Source organism: Rhea pennata, chromosome 2 (genome assembly GCF_028389875.1).
Source record: "Rhea pennata isolate bPtePen1 chromosome 2, bPtePen1.pri, whole genome shotgun sequence".
Lineage (NCBI taxonomy): Eukaryota > Metazoa > Chordata > Aves > Rheiformes > Rheidae > Rhea > Rhea pennata.
In genome coordinates, this window is record NC_084664.1 from 150838801 (window position 1) to 150861930 (window position 23130).

The 23130-nt window shown below is 37.6% G+C and overlaps 2 protein-coding genes across 3 annotated transcripts in view; one reads left to right on the forward strand and one right to left on the reverse strand.

Annotated features, from left to right (window-relative positions):
• Positions 1 to 2833, reverse strand: part of MRPL13 (mitochondrial ribosomal protein L13) — a 34368-nt gene extending 31535 nt beyond the window's left edge. The window contains exons 1-2 of the mRNA XM_062568409.1: positions 2752 to 2833; positions 2241 to 2364 (exon numbers count right to left, since the gene is read on the reverse strand). Of these exons, the coding sequence (XP_062424393.1) occupies positions 2241 to 2364; positions 2752 to 2778 (151 nt within the window). The 5' untranslated portion in view covers positions 2779 to 2833. The remainder of the gene's footprint in view (positions 1 to 2240; positions 2365 to 2751) is intronic.
• Positions 2834 to 2909: 76 nt separating this feature from the next.
• The window catches only part of MTBP (MDM2 binding protein), a 30446-nt gene continuing 10225 nt past the window's right edge, over positions 2910 to 23130 (forward strand). For both annotated transcript variants that reach the window (XR_009957714.1, XM_062570581.1), the window contains exons 1-17: positions 2910 to 2991; positions 3449 to 3529; positions 5078 to 5151; positions 5250 to 5395; positions 5894 to 5952; positions 7530 to 7674; positions 9188 to 9302; positions 9971 to 10099; positions 10904 to 10998; positions 11731 to 11803; positions 14844 to 14961; positions 16168 to 16341; positions 17485 to 17598; positions 18154 to 18318; positions 19617 to 19710; positions 21252 to 21407; positions 22391 to 22486. Coding sequence is in view for 1 of the 2 variants with exons in the window: in XM_062570581.1 (XP_062426565.1) it covers positions 2928 to 2991; positions 3449 to 3529; positions 5078 to 5151; positions 5250 to 5395; positions 5894 to 5952; positions 7530 to 7674; positions 9188 to 9302; positions 9971 to 10099; positions 10904 to 10998; positions 11731 to 11803; positions 14844 to 14961; positions 16168 to 16341; positions 17485 to 17598; positions 18154 to 18318; positions 19617 to 19710; positions 21252 to 21407; positions 22391 to 22486 (1898 nt within the window). In the remaining variant the exon portion in view is untranslated. The remainder of the gene's footprint in view (positions 2992 to 3448; positions 3530 to 5077; positions 5152 to 5249; positions 5396 to 5893; positions 5953 to 7529; positions 7675 to 9187; positions 9303 to 9970; positions 10100 to 10903; positions 10999 to 11730; positions 11804 to 14843; positions 14962 to 16167; positions 16342 to 17484; positions 17599 to 18153; positions 18319 to 19616; positions 19711 to 21251; positions 21408 to 22390; positions 22487 to 23130) is intronic.

The following is a 23130-nucleotide window of genomic DNA, read 5'->3' on the forward strand; positions in this document are numbered from 1 at the left end:
TTTTGGCAAATCTGGCTCATTCAGCCTCTATTTTCAATGCTGTATTGTCAAGCTGCTCAAAAAGATAGGATACAAGGGAAAAAGTCAGGGCAGAGAGAAGAAGACATGCAGAAGAAATCTGAAAGTCCAGGTCCAAACCATCTAAAAATTGTGACACTTCAGAAAATAATAGAAGACTATCCTGAAAATAGAAGGTAAATGTACATGAAATCAAATTTCTTTTCTTCCCTACCTGTAGCTTAAATTTAGTTCCCCATACTTTTCAAAACAATAAGTGAAATAATGATTTTGTAGAATAATGATGTCCTTGTACCTAATCAAAAAAAAAAAAAAAAAAATCTGTTTTCCATCTAAGGAACTGTTCTCTCATAGATACTAAAATATTTGTTAGTTTGAAATAACATGTTGAATACATCAACCACAAATTCACATATACTCTGCTCTCTTGCAGAGTATGAACTGTCTCTTAATAGCAACAGTCTGTCAACATCAATACTTGAGATTACTCTCTACTTTCATACTTTGTAAGTATACTAAATAGGCATAATGCATTTTGTACTGATTTATGGAATGCTTTAGATGAAATAGAGTTATCCTTGAAATAACTTTCCAGAATTTTATGATTTGAAGAATATAAAAGCGAAAGATCAAAGATCTCTTCCAGAGGACAATTAAAAACATTTCCTCTCACTGTCTGCTTTAATTCTTAAACAGTCTTAGTCTTCAGTGACATCTTGTGGATAAAAAACATTTTGCGAAAGCAGAATTTGTGGTTTTAAATAATCTTGAGAATACTACGTGCCTTTTATTTTGAAATTGAGATTAAGACTAATTATGTACATTCTACAGGTAAGAGCAGAAGTTTAATGCTCCATTTATGTTTCAGTAACATCTCTTGAAAAGTTTGCATGAGCATTGCAGCAAACATTTTACCATCAATTTTAGTATTTTGAGTATGGATCACCTTTTTATTACTTATCACAGTGAGGTAGGCACTACAGTAGTACAAATAATACACAATATCAAAGACAATGTCTTTACTGCTGAATCTTCTAACTTGGATATAACCTAAACGAATTTTTCATTTAAACAAAAAGTATCTTTCAACAATGATTACATCTACCATCTGGAAATCACATACAGGTTCCAGGCTTCTCAAGAATACAGGACTTATCTGCACCTTATGCAGAATTAAGAATTGGTCCAAGACCATAGTATATTGTAACTATACATTGAAAGGTATTATTATTCCACCTGAACATAAGATAGAACTTCTTTACTGTGAGGGTGACAGATCACTGAAACAGGTTGCACAGTTCTCTGGAGATACTCAAAGCCCATCTGTATGCAATCCTGTCTAACGTGCTGTAGGCGACCCTTTTTGAGCAGGGGGGTTGGACTAGACGATCTCTGCAGGTCCCTTCCAACCTCAACCATTCTCTGATTCTCTGATCCTAAATGTTACATTAACTGGTTACTGTTTTGTTTTTTAAGCACTGTCAGTTTGGCTTCTTTTTAAAGATAACTTACACACTTTTAAAATTTAGTTTCACTACCCATTCTAAGAGGGTGTCATGAGGATGGGGACAAACTCTTTTCAGTGGTGCCCAGTAACAGGACAAGACACAACAGGCACAAACTGAACCACAGGAAGTTCCACCTGAATATGAGGAGGAACATGTTTACTGTGAGAGTGACAGAGCACTGGGACAGGTTGCCCAGAGAGCCTGTGGAGTCTTCTTCTCTGGACACCTGCCAGGATGCGATCCTGTCTAACACGCTGTAGGTGACCCTGCTTAAGGGGGAAGGTTGGACTAGATGGTCTCCAGAGGTCCCTTCCAACCTCAACCATTCTCTGATTCTGTGATTATTCAGAACCTTTAAACAAGAAACATGTCATCATTTCATTATGTGTGCTAAGAATTAAATCTTTATGTTTAAAATATTTTAGAAGAAATACATTTCAAGCTTTTAAGAAAAAGGGAGCACAACCACATTATAACACAACTACTAAAAGGAAACAAACAAATAAATAATTAAAAATAAGCTTCACATGGGTTGGCTAACACAGTAACATAAGGCTGCAGAGAAGAATAAAGGCCAAGGAGGAGAGGAAAAACGGAGACTTCTACAAAGGCGTGAAAAACGTAACGTTATAAATCAGGCTTGATTTTTTAAACCGGATTCAGGAGAAGGAAGGGAAGGGACGCGCGGCGCCTCCCGCGCGCGGCAGTACTCACTCAGCGCGTGGTAAATGGGTTTATGCCGGCCTTCCAGCCTCACCGCCGCCACGGCCGCCACCTTCCCCGGCGGCTGCATCCTGGCGTCCAGCAGGTACCAGGCTCGGGCGAAAGTCGCCCATTGCTAGGCGGAGGCAGAGGCGAGTAACGCAACGAGCACGAGCAACGCGCACTTCGCGCCGCGGCAGACCACGACCACGACGTCCGTCTGTCCGTCCACCCGCCCGCGCCCCTCCGAACAAACCCTCGGGGAAAACGGCCATTTTATACCGCGGCTGAGGCGTGCGTCGCATCGCACTAGCTTGTAAGTGTGCGGTAGTCACAGTATGAAGCTAATAACTCCGGGCCTTCCTTTTTTTTTGGGGGGTGGGGTGGGGAAGGGAGTGTCAAAACCGGAGCTCTGCTGCTGCCCGTTGAACCGCCGCCCGCTGCAGCCGTGACGCGGGCGAGCGCCCCGGTCCGGCCCGGCCCGGCCCGGCCCTCCCGCCAGGCCCCGCAGCGCCGCGCTCACCTGGGCCGCCCGGCTGTAGCTGGCCATGGCCGCCCGCACCGCGGCCGCGCCCGGCGCAGGGGCGGGGCCGGGGCCGGGCCGGGCCGGGGCCGGGGCCGGGGAAGGAAGCGCGGCGGCGGCGGGAAGCGGAAGCGCCGCGCTGCGAAGGGCGGCGCGAGGCGGTGGCGGCGGCCGCCATGGAGCGCTACGTGCTGCTGCTGCGCTGGGGGGAGCGCGGCGGCGCGGCGGCGCCCGCAGCAGGTACCGCGGCGGCGGGAGGGAGCAGGCGGGACCCGCTGCCCGGCGGCGCTAAAGCACCTCGGTTTGCGCGAGGAGAACGTTAGTCCTGAGGTTGCTGGTCCAGGACCTGCACTCGGAGAAACCGCGCCGGCTCCGCCTCGGTCCCTCTTGATTTCTGTCGTATTAAAACCGTCGGAACAAGGGCTTCTGATGACTTGACGCGTCCAGAAGCCCGGTATTTCTGCGGTTTAGTGCGACATTGGTATTAACTGCGCGGAGCGCTCCGGAGGCGTGCACGAGTTTCGCTAGGTTCCTCCAGGCCGTTACCTCAGCCTCCCCCGAAGTCTGCAGCGGCTTCGGCGCTTGGGATCTGAGCTCGTAGTACTGCACCGCGCTTTGCGCTCCGTCGTAGGGAAGCAAGATTTTATTCTTGTAATTGAGTAGATTGAAGAAACACTTTTTTTTTTCTTTCTTTCAGGTGTGACTGCTGCAAACATTTCTGATGTCCTGAAAGAAAACTGTAGTTCATCTGTAAATGCAGACGTAAGTGTGTTTCCAGGTAAGTGGAGCAACGTACAACAGCGTAAGATAAACGTTACTGAGGTCTTGTCCTAGGCAGATTTTTACGTTTAGGTGGAATGAGTCAAAAACTTGAGGAAACTGTCAGTTTCTGCAGGCAGGGTGGCTGTTGCAGCTACTGTTTTTATAGAGAACTGAGGCAGCTGTAAGAACTGAATAGTTAAGAGGTGGTTACGTATACTGGACACCAGAAATGAAAATAAAGCTGTTGAGAGGTCAGTTTTCTGTCAAACTTCAATACACTTTCACACCAAGTAAGGGTAGAAAAGGGCTTGCTATCCACCTGAGCAGGGTATAGTTGATATTTTCCTGCCCAAGGTTTTTGTTTTTCGTGTGATCTCATCCCAGATCTATATTTGTGTCTGAACTTTTTTCAGTGGAGGTGGTATTTGTCTGTTGGGTAAGCCTAATCACTGAACATTTAATAAGTATTTTTATCTTCTTAGAAGAAATTCCTAAAGACCTCTTTGATGCTTTTTATTTTTTTTTTTATTTATTTTTGATGCTTTCTTAGTTTGAAAATTAACTCATCAATTCCTCACTTGGTTTGGATGTATAGTGTTGAGCTGTTAATGTTCGCTGCACTGTCACAGCTGTCACCTAACTGTGATCTCTGTGAGGGAACCAATGACTTCCTTGAGGTGGGAATGTTGTGCTCTTTTCTATTTCTGTGCTTTTACTTCACACAAATGTTGAGAAAGCATTAGGCGCATCTCAGCTTGAGAACTGTGTTAACCACATTTCTGAAAATTGTGATTCAGTTCAGGTATGCTGGAAATGAAGAACATTATTGCTCAAAATGGAGTAAATACCAAAAGCTTTCTTATCTATTAACAGTCAGAGGTTTATTAATAGTTAGACTCTTAGCTAGACCTTAGTATATTTAGAACTTAATTATGATATCCAAGGAAGGTAGATATTAAGTCATTGTGGCACATTAAAAAGTTTGAAAAACATGTAAGATGCAAATGTGGTATTCCAGTGTTGATAGCTTAAGCTCAGTCCATTCAATAAGGAATTCTGTGAAAGTTGACAAAAGTCAGCTAGGACTGAAAATCCTAGAATTCAGTTAAACTTTTTTTTTGTGCATGATTTCATCCTCTGTTTCCCAGACATTCAGTTTAACTTGGTATGAATGGAAATAGCAATCCTTTTAGGTGGGAAATCTATTGTGCATTTGCTACTTTTGTTGACTTTCTTTAACCAACTTAGGTAATATTAGGCATAACTATGTAACTCAGCTAAGTATTTAAATTAAAGTGTCTGAGATTATCAAAAATAAGCTGTGATAAAACCGTATATGGTTATTCCTCCTTAGAAGTTTCATTAATATGGAAAAAAAGTCAGAGTTTTTCTGAAAATCCACATACAGTTTAACTGAGTTACCTCAGTGTCTTGTCAGCACAGTGCAGTAAGATGACCACTAAAACGATTCATTGAAATTCTTTAAACGGAGACAATAATTATAATAGGAAGAATAGACTGTAGTGGATTTTTTTATTTCAAATAATTGTTGCTCTCTTTTTAGCTTGCTCAGTGGCTGGTGTTCCAGGTGGAAAGAAATTGTATTTTGCAAGTCATGTTATATGTGGTTATTATCAGGTAAGCGAGATTTTTCAGAATGTAAGTTCCTCAATTCTCTGTCTTTCTCTAATGCATGTTAATACGATGATGTTCAAAACTCTTCTTACTTTGATTAGTTCTGCAGTCCTGACTGGGAGGAAATAAATTTTGACACAAAGAAAAATGAAGATTCATTCCAAACAAACATTGATGAGTGTCTGGGAATTATGCAGAGTTTTGAGGAAGAGGACAACAACAGCAGAGAGTCACTGTCTATGACTGAGTATGCATATTATTATTTCCATTGAAAGTATAGTGATTTGACATCTAACAGTAAAAGCCCAAGGAAATCAAGAAAATTCAGCAAGCACAAGTTATTACCAAATCAATAGTTAACTGTGAAGAGTCCTACTACTAAAAATAATTATTTTTTTTACATTGCTTTAATTTTCTTAGCTACAGATGACTTTTATCGAATAACAAAAGCTTTCCCACTGCTGACAGTTGTATATCTTAAAAAAAAAAAAAAACAAAAAAAAGCTTCCTGCTCACAAAAAAGCAGGTTGTCTTGACTCCTACTTCCAGTTTTACTGCAATTTGTTCTGAGGTTATTTAGCTTAGTCCTGTCTCAGTAAAATAGGAGACAAGTGTATCTCATTGTCTAGGTATTATGTTTGTGCAGGATTTAAAAACGTAAAGTATTTACATCAGGTAGTGCTTATTGCTTGTAACATTTTGTTTCTAAATTATTTTTTTCAACGATGTTGCTTTTCATTTTCAGTATCTTTGATGAAGCTGCAGAAAGTCTGCATCAGTTAGCTGATAAACTGCCTGCTCCAGGTAAGTTCTTTTAAAACAAAGGACAAACTCAAAAAGAGATTAATGTTAGTTATTACTCAGACAACTGGGCTGGTAAAATCATAGTCAAGTGGAGAAAAATGAGAAGACTGTTTTGCCTTTTGAATTCACTTGTATGCAGCCCTTAAAATCCACTTGTATGCAGCCCTGATAGCCTTCTATGATGGAATGACTGGCTGGGTAGATGAGAGAAGAGCAGTGTACCTTGACTTCAGCAAGGCTTTTGACACTGTCTCCCATAACATCCTCCTAGAGAAGCTCAGGAAGTGTGGATTAGACGAGTGGATAGTGAGGTGGATTGAGAACTGGCTGAAAGGCAGAGCTCAGAGGGCTGAGGTCTGATGACGACAGTGGGGTGGAGTCTAGTTGGAGGCCTGTGGCTAGCGGCATCCCCCATGGCTCAGTACTGGGTCCCATCCTGTTCAGCTTCTTCATCAGTGACCTGAATGAGGGCACAGAGTGCCTCCTCAGCAAGTTTGCTGATGATGCCAAGCTGGGAGGAGTGGCTGATACACCAGAGGGCTGTGCTGCCGTTCAGAGAGGCCTGGACAGGCTGGAGAGCTGAGCAGAGAGGAACCTCCTGAGGTTCAACAAGGGCAAGTGCAGGGTACTGCACCTAGGGAAAAATAACCCTCGGCACCAGTACAAGCTGGGGGCTGACCTTCCCGAGAGCAGCTCTGCAGAAAAGGACTGTGCTGGTGGATGACAAGTTGACCATAAGTCAGCAATGTGGCCAAGAAAGCCAATGGTGTCCTGGGGTGCATTGGGAAGACTGTTGCCAGCAGGTCAAGGGAAGTGATTCTGCCCCTCTCCTCAGCTCTGGGGAGGCCTCATCTCGAGTACTGTGTCCAGTTCTGGGCTCCCCCAGTACAAGAGAGACATGGAACTACAGGAGAGAGTCCAGCGTAGGGCTATGAGGATGATCAGAGGGCTGGAGCATCTGCCCTCTGAGGAAGAGCTGTGAGAGCTGGGCCTCTTGAGCCTGGGGAAGAGAAGACTGAGGGGGGATCTTATCAATGTGTACAAGTACCTGAAGGGAGGGTGTCAAGGGGATGGGGCCAAACTCTTTTCAGTTGTCCCATGTGACAGGACAAGAGGCAATGGGCAGAAATTGAAGCACAGGAAGTTCTGCCTGAGCGTGAGGGGGAATTTCTTCACTGTGAGAGTGATGGAGCACTGAAACAGGTTGCCCAGAGAGGTTATGGAGTGTCCTCTGGAGATATTTAAAGCCCGCCTGGATGCTGTAGGTGACCCTGCTGAGCAGTGGATTGGACTAGATGATCTCCAGAGGTCCCTTCCAACCTTACTGATTCTATGATTCTATGAAAAGTGGTTTATTGAGGAACTTAAGCTGAAGCCAGGCCAATCATACTTACAGAGTTTGCTGTTCATGATTTCGGAAGGTTGTGTTTCCCAGGAGATAAACAGTTAACTGCTTAAATAATTTTTTGATCTCAAATAGCACCAAAGTAGTAAGAGACAGTAAGCAATGTGACACTCAACATGCAACTATATTGAATATCACTGAATAATACTAATTTGAGCCTATGTTTTCACAGGCAGAGCAATGGTTGATGTAATACTGCATGCTGTTGAACAGAATGTACCCAAGTTAAAAGACTGCTTACCTGCCATTGGTGCACTGAAACACCTGAGAGAGTGGCACTCTGCACAAATCACCATCGCAACAAATGACTTTAAAGGGTATGCTATTCATTTAGGTGTATAAACAAACTCCATTTTATGTTAACATATGGTAATGTTTTAAAACAAGACACTTGATGTCTTTAGTACTTGACGAGTATTCTTTGCAATTATGTAGACTTGTCCTCTCATTGTTTGGGCGGAGGAATTACTCATATCTGTTTGTCGTAAGTGGGTGACATAGATAAAGGGGTAGGCAAAAAAGAAAGCCCTCTGAGGTATCTGTTTCTATGAGAGCAAAAGGTAAAATATTTTTATCCTTACTTCATTTTCCATTAGTAGAACTTCACTAATGTGTTCACATCAGTGTGCATACTGTGTTTTGAAGATCTGTTGCGTTATACTACATAATAACTCATAGTGGTTCTAGTTTTCCAATTATTATAAAATTAATGTCTAATTCTACCTATTTTATTTTAAATTTTTTATTTTCTTTAGTACTCTATAAAAACGTGACTGACTTTTGCTGCTTTTTGAAAGCTAGAGTATAAATGCTGTTACTTCTTGTATGCTTTTGAAGAGGCTTAACCCTAGAACTATTGATTCAACTTGAAATGAAGTCTTCAGAAATTAAGTTAAAATAACAGCTGATTTCTTAGAGAAAAATTCCTAGTACCCTCTTCTAATTGGTATATGTTGGTTTTGATGTGTCTCAATATAAGCCACAGTTCTTATTTTCTTGTGGAAAAAATTTTATGTGTGTATTTAATAACTTGACAAGGTCTCCTCTGCCCTTGATCAAGTCTTGTTTCCTAGAATATATCTTTAAGCTTAATCACGAGTTAACAAAACTGATTAAAATCAGGAAGTCTAGTGCTCAGTCCTTGGATAGAATTGGCAATTTCATGTAATACTTACTAAAGTTTACAGAAGAAGATAAACTGATTGCAGTGACTTTTGTCATGAAAAAAGAAAGTTACCTCAGTTCTTACTGGTAACTTCCTGTGCAGCCAACTTTTGACTGAATAAATTTTGCTGCTCCTATTTACTTAAAAGTGAAACCATCTGGGCATTCACTTTCTTTGAAAATTCTCTCATTTTCTCATTCTCTCAGTGATGCTGATTTTAATTAGAAAATGGATGGCCTGTAGTAGAATATGCAGATACCGTTAATTTTGTCTCTTGTCTATATTTTCATTACAGTCATATTTCTACTTACAAGGCTGACTTCAAACCAGCTAGATAGACCAGTGCTAGCTGCCTAGCTTTGCTCCAGTTACTAGCACCTGACCTTACTGTGGTATGCTTACAGCTTGCCAATGCCAGTGTTGTTTGGTATCTGACAAAGTTCTTTGCTGTCACGTTCAGGGGGGATATGAACAACTTCCTTTACAAAGCCTGAACCAGCAATTCTATCATATATCTTTACATTCCACAAAGTACAAAATATGTGTCTGTTTAAACATATACAAGACTATTCAATACCAAGGAGTAATAAATTTTCAGTCAAAGTGTACTGCGTGTTAATTTGTAATATTAAACTCAGATTAATTCTTCCTTATTTTTACAATAGATGGCAAAAAATTGCAGACTATCTATCAGCAGACTTTGTTTCTTCAGATAATCTCAGGAATATTATTGATTTAAAAGAACTCTGGAGGGGAAAGATTCAGATATGGGAAAGAAAGGTAAAATAAGTGCTTTTACTTACAGTAACTTTTAAAAAGTCTTTGTATGTTATTTCAGGCATTTTATGCTTTTAGCCAAATTTCTTTTTGACAACCTGTTTCTGAAAGGTAAAGTTTCTAAATATTTAATACAGCATTTCTGAGAAGCAGTGGAGGAAAGGGAGAACAACTTGCTTTTTAGCATACTGAAAGAACAAATGAAATCAAGATATATGGATTTGAATTTCAGAAATTTGAGGCACTCTCCTCTGAAATACTTGCCTTAACATTTTGTTTAAAATCAATTTTCCTGTCTACCACAAATCATTATGTTGTGGATTTTTAAGTCATTGTTATAAGTACATGTCTAATGTTTCTGGAAAGACTGAAAGCTTTGTCTCTGTGGAAAAACATGTTTATACTTTCAGTATTTGTTTGGATATAGTGCTTTGTTACCTAAACCTCATATTTTTATCTAATTTTACAGATCTGCTAAAATCAACTGTAATAGTAGTTGTTGATAATGCATGTAACTGGCTGAAGAGAAATATGTTTCTTTTGTAAATTTTCACTCTTCATCCACTAGTTACGATTGTGAATTCAACATAGGATAAATAATGTCAGAAGCATTCTTGTTAGCACTACTTTTTTGTATCTGTTTCTTTTCACTGTGTTGCTTCTTTTTCCAGTTTAGATCAGAAGTCAGGTTTCCAGACTTCTGCCTGAAGGGAATTTCAGCAAAGCCATTCAGCACTTCACATTTAAATTCTTGCTTTGCTCCTAAGAAACAGCCCAGTAATACTGATGGTTTAGCAGAGGTAAGGCTTATTCTTGATGTCTCTTTGGGCTACTATAATACACCTGGTTTGCCGTCCTGAGAAAATTAATTATTAGGGGAGTCTTAATTTGAATATTAAATCAAACATAGAAGTAATGTTTACATAGTTGAGGAAGTCTTTGCTATACATTGAGGAAGTCTTCTTTTGTTCATATGTAGGCAAAACAGGTCCTTAAAATTTGGTATGTTTGTTCTTAGGAATGTTATATCAAAATGTCTTTAAAGTTGAAGTTGAAAATTTGTGCAATCTCTACTTTTGAAATATGTAATTTATAAATAAATTTGATATTTATCTGAATTTTTCTAGTTCATCTTAAAAGAACATTATTCAAAAATTAGTTATGCTGTTTTATCCTTTCCACTGGAAAGGTGAAAACTACAGAATTAGAATTATTGATGAAAACAAAATCCATGTTATAAAAATTAACATCAGTTAAGAATATTATTTTCATTGTTAAAACACATTTGTTTTGGATTACATTTGGCTGGACCTACTAGGTGTGTTTTTTCTGTTTGTTTTGTTTTTTTTATCCTTTAAATTGGAATAAGAATTAGTCTAGCACAGCTTGTTTCATGTGCACCCTTGGCATTCTAGGAAGTAAGTCTTTAATAAGATTTACATGCATACATTTTTCTATGACTATATTTAATATGGTACTGCGAAACCTTCCGTTCATGTTCCTTTATACCTCTTTCAGATACACTTGCAAGACCGGTGCTTCCAACAAAACACTTTAACATGTCATGTGTAGTATTACCACTTACCAATGAAATCACTTCACAGGTTTTTCATTATCATGGTCCTGCGTTAGAATTTTTGCAGATGGTGACGCTTTCTGATCTACCCTCCTATTTTATATCAGATCTGGAATTTGAGCTGTATCCTTTCTTAAGTATCTAATGATAGTGGTCTCCAGCGGATAAGACTGAAGGAGTACCGAGAAGTCTAAAATAAAACTATACAGTGTTTCTTCACAGCTAGGTTTTGTATATTGACATTTAAATTACACTAACAATGTCTAGCTATTTTTGATTTTACTGCCTTGTATGCTTCATCAGATGGTGAGTACGTTATTTGTTGGGAAAAAGTAGAGAAAAAATTTTATTTCCTGTGCTGTAAATTTAAAAAAATAATGCCAGCCATACTCATAATAGTGTATATAGTATACTTCATATTAGAGAAACATTTTTCCACAAATAATATTTTTCTTACATAGAAGAAAAACTTACAGCAGGGTCTGGCAGAGAAATTTTGTGCTGGAAGTTGGGTACTGCAGAGTTTTAAAATGTGTTTGTATTGGCTGGAATCTATGTTTCTTGGGTGCTAGTCTTGGTGTGATGACAGGTAGCTGGGCTATATGAGCCTCCCAATATTTTGATACCAAATTGTCTGTTGATCCCTGCCTATATTAAAGATATCAGCAATATTGTATTTCATCATATAAAATTTCCAAGGTAACTGTACCACTTTGGAAAGGTAAGTTCAGTGAATTTTATAATACTTGAGTGTTACATATTACACACTTGCAGTCTTTATTTAAAATATAACTTATAAAATATATTTACATACAATTCTTCTGACAATGGAGTTCCTTAAAGTGTTCTGTTCAGGACCCTGGCAAGAAAGAATATCAAGAAGACCTCTATGCTGCTTCTTGACCAGTTTTCTTCTCTCTCTGGAAAGGTATGACATCTTTTTATTTGAGCTTATCATAAAAATTAAGACCTGTAAATTGCTTGCAAAAGATACAGGAATAATCCTAACTGTTGTTAGGTCCTAGTAGTTTGTAAACCTGTGAAGCCTTTACTTTACCTTAGCTAAGTTTTGATCTCCTAAAATATCTTGTTACTTTGAATCCTAACCTGATAGATATTTCGGTAGTTTTCATAATTCAAACATTTCTTCAGCAAAAGGAAGGGCTGCATTCAGGTTATAAAATTTCTCTTGCTAGTCTGAAGTGGAGAGCTTTTTTACTTTGCCTCCATTCTGATGTAGTATGTTCAAGTGGATAATAATCCTTTGCTTGGTGGTTTGATCCAGTGGCTAATTTATGTTAAACTTGATGTTAAACTTCAAATTCAACTTAAATATTTTTTTTTTATTTCTTTTGTTGTTGTTTGTTTGTTTGTTTTAAATTCCAGATGCTGGCTGTAATATAGGCCTCCCCTTTTCTTAGGGAAAAAGAGCCTAATGGGGATTTGGTATCTTTTCCATGTGTTTTTTCTTTCAGTCTTATTTTATTATCATAGTCTGGTGTGAGATGTTTGGTTTGTTAAAAGGTTGAAGATCACAAACCATTCTACATTATCAGATGTTATTTGAACCTGGGTAAAGCTTTGCTATCCCAGTCTGTCTTGTATGTCCTTCTTATCTGTATCATTGTCATGCAGTGTTTGAAAGAAACGTTCCTTTGACTGGTTCCTTTTCACCTCCCTCCTGCTATGTAGTAGCAGATCTGCATCACAGACACTCTGGCTTTTGTCAGTTGTAGCTAAAGTATTTTTGACTGCAGAAACAAATGTCACTCTGTCTGAAAAAGCCTGACATCTATAAAAAGTGATTCTTTTTTTTTTTTTTTTTTTTTTTTTAAACTATCTCACTGTGTGTGGTGTGTATGGGTGTGGGTTTTTTATTTGTTATTTATTTAGTTTTAAGCTCCAAAGCTGTTTAGGGATCTGTGGTACCTTAAGTAGGTGTCATATTCATAACATCTACATTTTAAAGTCAAATAATATAAATAAGGACAATTCATCTTAACATGATTTTTGTTGTTGTACTGCTACTTTTACCCAGTTATGACAAAACTTTGTTACTTGCTGCTCTCCTGACAGCGTCCTAGAAGAATGATTGTGTCCTTTGCTAAATGTTGTGCTAAATAGTCACTTGCTATCCCCAGCATATGAAAGAGCTGGTGATTCACCTGTGAGGATGGCCTTTATGCCCAGCCAAACTTTTCCATCTAAAGAATCTAAGGGACAGCTGATAAATACAGCTGTTGCCTTTACAATATGTATGAAAGTGCTGGTGATTCACCTGTGAGGATGGCCTTTATGCCCAGCCAAACTTTTCCATCTAAAGAATCTAAGGGACAGCTGATAAATACAGCTGTTGCCTTTACAATATGTATGAAAGTGCTGGTGATTCACCTGTGAGGATGGCCTTTATGCCCAGCCAAACTTTTCCATCTAAAGAATCTAAGGGACAGCTGATAAATACAGCTGTTGCCTTTACAATATGTATGAAAGTGCTGGTGATTCACCTGTGAGGATGGCCTTTATGCCCAGCCAAACTTTTCCATCTAAAGAATCTAAGGGACAGCTGATAAATACAGCTGTTGCCTTTACAATATGTATTGGTATCTAGTTAAAAACACCTTGAACACCTCTGCCTTTGAGGCCTGATGCCTTTCTAAGTTTCTGTCAATTTGCAATCGCAAATGGTTGGTCACATTTTTTTGTAGTTGACAATATTACATTTTTCCTTAGGAGAAACACTCCTAATCTTGTATTTCAGATAAACAAACTTTCGACACACCTACAAGCCTATTTTCTTTTCTTGGAATGATAGCATGATTATTCATAGCTGCAATATATGTCTTTTTTTTTCCTTGATGTTTAAGGCAATGCAGGCGTATTTATGAAAGTTTCCTGATGATTATAAATAAATCTGTGCCAATGTGAAAAGCAGCCAGCAATGTGAAAATGCAACGTGAAATGCAGCCTGCAATGTGAAAATATAATTATAGTGAATAACTAAGGTTCTTTTAGTGTAGAATTGGAACTTCATTTTTCAGACGTGTTTAAAACTGTGGTTCCAATCTTCAGCTTGTTATTTAGGTTTTCAGTAGTTTTTTTTTCCTCCTCCTCTCCAACTCTGTTCTCTGTTATGCTTAACCAAAAAAGAAGTAGGTTCTTTTTCTAAAACCATATCAAAAATATATTTTGGAATAGCTTTGTATTTGTTTATAGCTCCTATAATTTTCATTTTAAAAGAGAATATTAGACATTAGTCATGTATCTTTTACAATATAAGAAATTGTATTTCTACCTGTAAAAAAAATTAAATGACAAAAAAATTAAAACACATTTACAGGCTGCTGCTTAGAGTTTGCACATGTTGAATTGAGTACTTCTTTAAAATAGAAATTTCTCCTAAATATTTGTTTGGTCTATTGGAAGCATTATATATTTTTAGTCTTTTTTAGTAGCTGTGAAAACAATGTTTTATAACCTGAGATTCGGATACATACTTCTTTTATTATTAATAGTTTTTGGCTTGAAATTTAAATGTGAGCATAAACATAGTCTAGTATCAGATTTTTTGACAAATATTATATATAAGAGGAAGAAAAACAGATGTTTTTCAAAAAAAATGCAGAGTAGCTGCTTTCAACTATTTCTTTAAATTATCTTTTCGTTCTGGATGCTACTCTACATAGGTATTTTTAGCCAGATTGTTACAAGATTTGTAATAGAGACCTTTTACATATGAATACAAATTCAGTAATTAATTATCGCTCTGCTGGAGCAAAAACAAACACAGCTTTTGCAGTCTGTCAACTGATGTTTCATCTCAATTGATGTGAATGAAAGAAGTGTTGAGTAAAGATATTTGTGTTTAACTGAAATGCATTTGAAATAATGCCTAATCAGCAGCTCAAAAAATTAAATGTAAAGTATATTTCAGTAATATTGCGTGTATGGTATTTGCTGTCATTTTTTAGGTGGGAGCTTTATTTGCATTACCATGTAGTGTAAGCAGTGTACTGATCCCATCCCCTGCCCAATTGAGTACAAAGAAATGGAAGGAATATATGGCTAAAAAACCTAAGATGATTACTGGTAAGTAAGAAGACAATGACTGCAGGTGTATTTTATTCTGATTATGTATTTTATATGTATATTATGTATTCTTTTAATGAACTTAGGCAGTGATTGCAGTCTTCATCAGCAGAAGGTTTTGCTTAATGTGTTTCCAGCTATGCAGATTTATTGCAGAGAAAAACTGAAAATAATAAAGTCAAATTATATGATCATCATGGTTAACTAAGATCTAGGGAAATGATGCAGCTCTTTTAAACCATCGCTATGTGCTATCCTTCAGCTGAAGATCCAGCCTTAACATACCTTTCTAAGTCCATTGTACAGTCAGAGGGCAAAGATAGCCGCTTCTGCAGATGGAAAACCAGTGCGCTTCACTTTCTCATTTAAGCGTTTGCAAAGGTTCTCACACTTGCGTTTGATTTCTGCCTCTTCCATAGCAGATACAAAACTGTCTAACTGTTACTTAGGATGTGAGAGAACAGAATCAGTGCAGTCTAAAGGAGTTTGGATTGGATGGAGTTTCTTAGCCAGTGTTTTTTAAGTCAGGTTATGCTGAACACTGCCCTGAAAGCGAAGACACTGCACAAGTATTGACCATGAGGTTCATAGGGACAGAAAAACATCAGGCTAGAAGGAGCTTGGTGACAGCTCAGTGCTTACCTAGGACAGGATAAGACATAGGATTCTCCCTCCTTAGGTGATTTTTGTTGTTTATATGGTTTTTGAACATATAATTCCTCTAGATTTTAAGGAGTAGTGTCTTCTCCTATTGGTAGCTGAAGATAGTATTTGTAACAGCTAAGTAGATGAGGATTTCTGGCAAAGACTGATGTTCCTGCCTGGATGCAACCCTGTCTAACATGCTCTAGGTGACCCTGCTGAGTGGGGAGGTTGGACTAGATGATTTCCAGAGGTCCCTTCCAACCTTACTGATTCTATGATTCCATGATTTTGGAGGTCTGGAGAGAGGCAATAAAGTGAGAGGAATTTCAAAGAGCTGTGTAATTAAGGGCAAGAAGCTTAATGGTATGGAGTGGATGCTAGCAATATATAGATTCAAAATGATCTATGCATGTTTGGAGGTGGCAGAGCAGAGAGGATATGATTACAGAGATGGTGACATTACTAGCATTTTCCACTGTACTGGAGAGGTACTCCTGATGTAGCTTATTTTAAAGCTGTTTTTCTGAAGGTGTTTCACGGTTATCTCCTGTTGTTTCTAAGTCCCAGAAGTTGAACTGAAAGGAGAATCTTGCCGATATTATTTCTTGCTACAAGGCAATGGCTCTGGAGGATGTAAAGCAACTTTGATTCATTCGGCTATTCAGATCAATGGAATGGCTGCTCTTGCTGCAGTAAATGGGAAGCTTAAGACAAATGCAGGAGAAATAGAATCAAGTAAGAATTATTTGTTTATTTAAAAGTATCTGAAGGTAGGTAAATGCTAGTAAAATTTATACATGCATTTTATTAATCTATGTTAGAAGGGAGAGAACAAGGAGGAACATTGTATTTTGATATATGTCCTTGTGTGGTTTGCGCAATGCTTTTTCAAGATTCTTGAATTTTTTTAACATTGACAGAAATGTTAGTAAGAGCCCATACCTTTACACAATTTACTACTTTATCTTCTGAAACAAGTTCTTAAACTTAAAATCAGTCATTTCTCAAAACTTTCAGTAGTGCAAGTATTTTATTGTATAGGGAAATCCAGGTAATAGACATGCAAATCAAATCTACAAAGACTTAAAAATATATGTTGTTATGAAGATGGACCAGCCAAAGCCTAAAATCTAGATAATTATCTATTGACAAATCTATTTCATTGAAGATTTAAAATAAAAACCTCAGGCAAGCAAACAAGTGGAATTTCAGGACTGTGTCTTGAGTTACCTGATAGATGCCCATATTACCGTGGAGTGGTTAGGATAAGAGCTAGCAGCTGATCATCTGCTTCACTAGACCAGAACATATATGTAGACAGTTACCATAGAATAATTATCCTGTTAGCTAATACGTGTACTTGTAACTGCTAATTCATGTATTTCCTCTCAACAACACTGACAAAGAAAAAGAGCACCATGACCTGCATACTGTCATTTGTTTATTATCAAAATAAATCCATGTGGGATGTGACTGACTGCTTACCATTTTGTGTGATTAAAATCCCATTAGTGCATTGTCAGAAAACTGAAAATCCTTGACAGTATGTTGGAATAGAGTTTTTCTGTTCTGCTGTCAAACTAGTGGTAATTTTAACTCCTTTGAATGTCAGTCATGCTAACTGTATTATCATATAGGTTTTGAGTGCAAATTAAAAACTAATGACGCAACTGATATATCATCTATTCCAAGTTACCCTTTGATGTTTTGTAATTTATTCTTTAGGATTATCTGTATTTTAAATCCTAGTTGTTTTTCCTTAATATGAAATTTGTATGTCTTTATTTGTGTCTTCTTGAAATCCACTTTCTAAGAAATAATGGCCTGGTATTGCTACAGTCCTATATGAAACTCTTAACAGATTTCTCATCTTTACAGACTGTCACATTGCAGACTTCATTGAATCTCTTCCGCATTTCTGTGGAGAGCAGATTGTACAGAGAGAAAAGAAATTGTCACATATACAAGTGTTTGCCTTGAAGGAATATCTCAGTAAGTAACGGAGAAAGCACAAGGAGTTCTCAAACTAATATTACAAAAAAATCTTAATTTCAAATGGAATGTGGTAAGTCACCTTACAAAACCCAGATGGACTAGTCAGCTTGTGAAAAAAATCATAAATCGTACTGGAATTATATGATTAAAAAAAAATCATATCAGATTTGCCTGACTAAAGAGCCTGAAACACACAACCAAGTATCTTGGAGCCACACTCTTGCAATAACAGTAGAAATAGTTATGGTGGGTGAGAGTATCCTGTAGCAGACACTGTGGAATGGAACCTTTCATATTCAGGCTCAGCATGTCCGGATGTTTACCTTTGGAAGATTGAAACCTGGAAGTACTCAGAAATACAAATACAGAAGAGACTTTAAAAAGGTGATTCACATCTAGTTTCAGCCATTTGTATTACTAAGTGTTTTTACTTGTCTGTGGAATAAACCACCACCATCTTGCTCAAGTTAACTTGTTTTCCTTTAAGGAGGCTCCAGGTAATCTTAGCAGATGCAATAGCTTTTCTTTCTTCCTTTCTCTTTCCTTTTATAGAGAGAAAGGAATTGACCAAGCAGCCTCCAGTTATTTCTACTGATGAGCTCAAAAACTTGTTAGTACTTACAAGACAAAGGTTTTTGGAACTGTGCGATGCTAGTCTTCCTAAGCCTGTTCTACAGAAAGTTGCCAATAAAACTAGGTCATACACAGTGACTTCTGGTAAGTATTTTTATTTAGAAAATTCACTACTTAAGATCTCTCTTGATGTATTTGCTTAGCTGTTGTCAATTCTTTACTAAAAAAATTGACTCAGACAAAAGAGGAAGAAAACTGGAAAGCTGAAATTACCCTTGGCATTAACTATAGGCATTTTTTTTTTCCCTGACAAATTGATACAGAAAACATTTATCACAGCATAAGGCAGATTTACCTATGATGTTACACTTCTACTATGGGTTATCAACTTTCTATTATAGGTATATAAGCACTTCAGGAAAGGATACGTATTTTTTTTCTTCCACTCTCTGTATTTCAAGAGAAATGTTAATATTGTTCTCATCTTTGTTGCTTGTACATCCATTTGCTCTTATGTCCAATTTTCATGAGTTAACTCCTGTGAAGTTCATGTGCATATATCTAGGATCATAGCAACACAGCTGTTGGGTAGAATCTCCTACATCCACTATTGGGAAAACTGTGGCACATTCATGGTTTCATCTGGTTGAACATCCAATCTATGTCTCCCAAACGGAGAGACCATCTTGCTGCAAATATTTAGTGCAGTAGAGCACCCAGTAATGCTTGTACATCATACTGAGTGACAATTAAAACTTATAATGTTATGCTACATAGGACAAGGTTTCAAGATCTCTTAATATTCAACAGAAAAAGTTGATTTGTATTTGCCTCATTCATCAAATTGATCAAATTGCCTTGCTAACATGATGTACCTGCTTTATTTATTTATTTATTTTTTTAAACCACCCATACCTGCACTGGTTGTCTCTTCCTCCAACCTCCCCCTGCCAGCATGCATTTCAGTATGATACATTGCAGCACTGTTGCTCATAGGGTTGCATTTAGGGTTGTCATTTTGGAAATGACTATTATGTCTCTTCTGACATTTCTTATCAGCACAGTGTGGTACCAGTCTATGTGAGCACAGTACAAACATGGTTGTTTATCTTTGCAATACCCTTTTCACCATAGTTATTTTAGCATTCTTTTGCTAGTATCTGCTTCTCTTCATCTGCTTCTGGAGTACTTAAAGGAATCTTGGAAGCTGTAGTTCATTACTTTAATTCTCTAGTGCTTATCATGAGTTTAGCAATGCCAGATGTGTTTATGTGGATGTCTACATGGTTGAACACACTTTTTTTGTTACCTTGTGGACTTCTAAAAGAGCCAGAAATCTCTGGTTGGTAGTGTAAATTCCTTTGCTTTAGAGACAAATTGTATTCTGCTACTTGTGAGCAAACAGCAATACTTTTGCTTTCACCATGGATATTTTCTTGCAGATTTCGATTTAATGGAGGTGAATCCGTTAGAGTGGCCAGAAAGACATGTTCTTCAAAATTTGGAAAACTTTGAAAAAATTAAGCAAAAAATGAGGTAATGGTTAAATACTGTAGGCTTTCTCAGTTATGGACATTAAGCATAATTCTAGAGGAACTACTTGAACTGCTTTGACCCTGCTTGAGCAGGGGGGTTGGACTAGATGACCTCCAGAGGTTCCTTCCAACCTCAACCATTCTGTGAATTTGTAAATACACAGGTATTTAGACAGATATTTTATAATCTGTTTTGAAGTATATTGGTTTTCTTTCAGAGGAAATTTTGCTGAACATTGATGCCTAAGTTTCTGTTAGACTATCCATTGATAGTCCTTGGACTATCAATGTCTATGGGTGTTTTGGCAGAATTTCCTGGTATTTAGATTAATATTGTTTTGAAATTTTACTGACAAAACACAACTGAAAGTTAGCTTTGGAACTATGTTACTTTGAGCTATATTAAAGATGAAATGGCACTTCTAGGCTTCAGCCATACTAGAAAAACATGTAAAAGCTTTTCTCTAACAACACGCTCAGTGACACAAATGATAAAATAAGGACAGTAAAGGAGTTTTGTCAACATGTGCAATGAGGTTGTGATCTCTTTGTAGTTCCTAAATAGTCAGGTCTAATATCAAACCTCATATCATTTTAAAGGAGATGGATTTATTGGTTTCATGTTTGAAATTTGTATTTGGTTTTATTTTTCCTTCAGTGCTCTTTCTGTGAAACATATAGACCTTTGTGTCCCTTAAGACAGCCTTTTGGTTTCAGCCTAACTCTTACTTTGTGTAAGACTTCAGTAATCTGTTCTGGAACTTAACACGTATGGTGACTGAGTTTTAAAGCCAAATATCCAATTTCTCTCTCTCTTTCTCTCTCTCTATTAATTTCATCCTGTGTCTCTTTCAAATACCAAAGTTGTCATGGCCTAGATCAGAGCACTGGATGTCACAAATTCTCATATTAGATCTCTTAATTTCTCATGTCTTTTTTTTCTTTTTTTTTTTAAAAAGAGTATTGACTTTTTCCTAAGTACACATAAAACTTTTCCTTCGAACTTTTGAAGAGCTTCCAAAAGGACATTTCTGTTTCATAGTTGGTTAAAATATGTTTCATCCTATTCTGAACTGGTAGCCTTCTGCTTATCCTGAATTGCAGTCCAGCATGTTCCTTACTGTAGAGGAGAAAGAACTTTGCTATACTTGATTGAAGACGCTAGAAAATAGAGAATTGCCTGCAGTGGTGGTTTTATGGTTACTTTATTGCATGTTGTAAGTGTTTATGGGAATTAATTTTTGATCTTAAAAATCCATAATTGGAAAAAACAGGATAAATAATATAGTTCCTGTGTTTTATTTCATAACTAAGGTATAAAACGATAAAATCACTCTCTTCAGTGGGATGGTAGAGAATTTGCATTTAACATATTTAATCGTCAGGTTTCATGTAAGTGTTCTCAAGTAACAATCTTAAAACATTTTACTTTGAAAGTAAGCTATGTTTAATTGCTGTGGACTAGCAGTGATTCTTTTTGTATGCAACAAAATTACTTAATAAAAAAAATTTAGATTTTTTTAATTCTTTTCTCTTTCCCAGAGTTTCTATGTTTCCACATTCATCTGAGCAGTTACTGGGACATAAAGATGGCCAAAAGGAGTCACTGACATTGCTTGATGCTAAAGAGTTGCTGAAATACTTCACACCAGAAGGGTTACCAGTTGGTGATCTTCAACCATTACAAATTCCCAAACGGTATGATTTCAGTATATTGAAACAGATTATAGTCAGAACTGGTGTATGAAATTGCAACTAATGACTGAATGAGAGTCTCAGAATTGCCTAATTGGATTAGAGTTTGCAGCAGTAATGCCCTTATATCTCGTGTCTGTCAGTGAAATCAGCCCTTATGGTCATTATCTTAGCCCAATTGTTCTTGCTGTTTAGCTCTTTCAGAGATCCATCTTTGAAGAGAGGATGATTTTTTTGAGTGCTCTTTGAAGAGAGTATGCATCTAAACAACCAAATAAATGTCTGATTTGCAAAAGTGTGGAGTAGGCTTTTGCCATGACTGTGCTACAGACTGCTGCCAGTGTACAATTCTGTTTACAAAGGACTGTTTCTAGTGTAGTAGAATTTACTCTGGCAGAACTTTAGTTTCATTCATGTGACTCATTTAATTCAGTGTTAGGGAGGTTAGGTGAGAACCTTACACCCTAGCTGTGTTTGTCTCGTGGTGTACCGGCCCAGCATTACTAGCAATATTACTAACTGCTAAAGCGTTCCTTGAAGGAGACTTGCCTACTCTCACTGCATTGCAAGAATCATCCTTGAAGTGTCTACTGGTAAATGTTATTGCATTAACCGTTGCATTCTCAGCAGCAAGACTGATTTAAGAATTTAATACATTAATTTTCAGGATCTGAATTTTTTTTGTTTGTTTTTTAAAGTCAAGCTCACTTGTACGAGGGAGTCAGGTGGCATTGTAGAGTCAGAACGTTCACTGCTTATGGAATGAGCTACTAGGTAGGCTTGAAAATCTTTGCAGTTGTTAGGGTTATATGTGTTCTTGACTGAAGATTTAATTTCCTATTGATGCTGTACTCCGGGCGCCTTATGAGCTGCAAGACAGGCTGTTTTGGTATTCCTATGTCAAGCCATTTGTTTTTGATTTATGGAAGTATAATGCATCTAGACTGCAACTATTTAAAAGCGTGTATATTTTTTTTCTCTTTCAGTGAAAATGTTTTCCTTCTGACACCAGAGCTTACTCCTCGGAAGCTCAGAGGTTTGCCTTTTGAAAAAGCAGCTGGATGCCATTATCATGGAGTTGAGTAAGTTCCATGCCGCCTTTTCCATGAAGTATTTGCAGCTTCCGATCAAATTACAAGCAGAAACACTTAAAGCAATGTGAATGTTATTAATGGAAAACTTTATGTATCCATTTCATTCACTGGAATAACTTTGCACATGCCTCTTCTCCCTTTCTTACCTTGATTTAAATTGTAGCACGGCTGCCTCCATGGTAATAGCTCCCCTCCCCCACTGCAACATTTTAAGTTCTACTGCTGTAGCTATACTCAGTGTCTCTGCATTTCATTTGGCATTGGGAGTGGCAAGAGGAAGAGGACTCACTAGCACCTGTCTAGTCACCGGAGCAGTACATGAGCAAGCAACATATGTTTCTACTGAGGTGTATGAAACCTGCTCTGGAGATACTACGTGCAGGGAGCCTGAGCCCAGTGTCAGTACACAAGTGTCACCTGTGAGAATCTGAAGAAGAATCAGTATTATTAGGACTGTGTTTGGTTTCAGACAGCCAGTGTTAGTGTCGAAGGTTCGGGTGGACGTTCATTATATAATGTATAAAAATCCTCTTTTCATTGAGAAGAGGAAAAGGACATACTCAAATACTTGTGTAGTTATTTCAGTATAACTCTTCTCTGTGCAAAATTTTTTACATGGTACACCGTAGCCT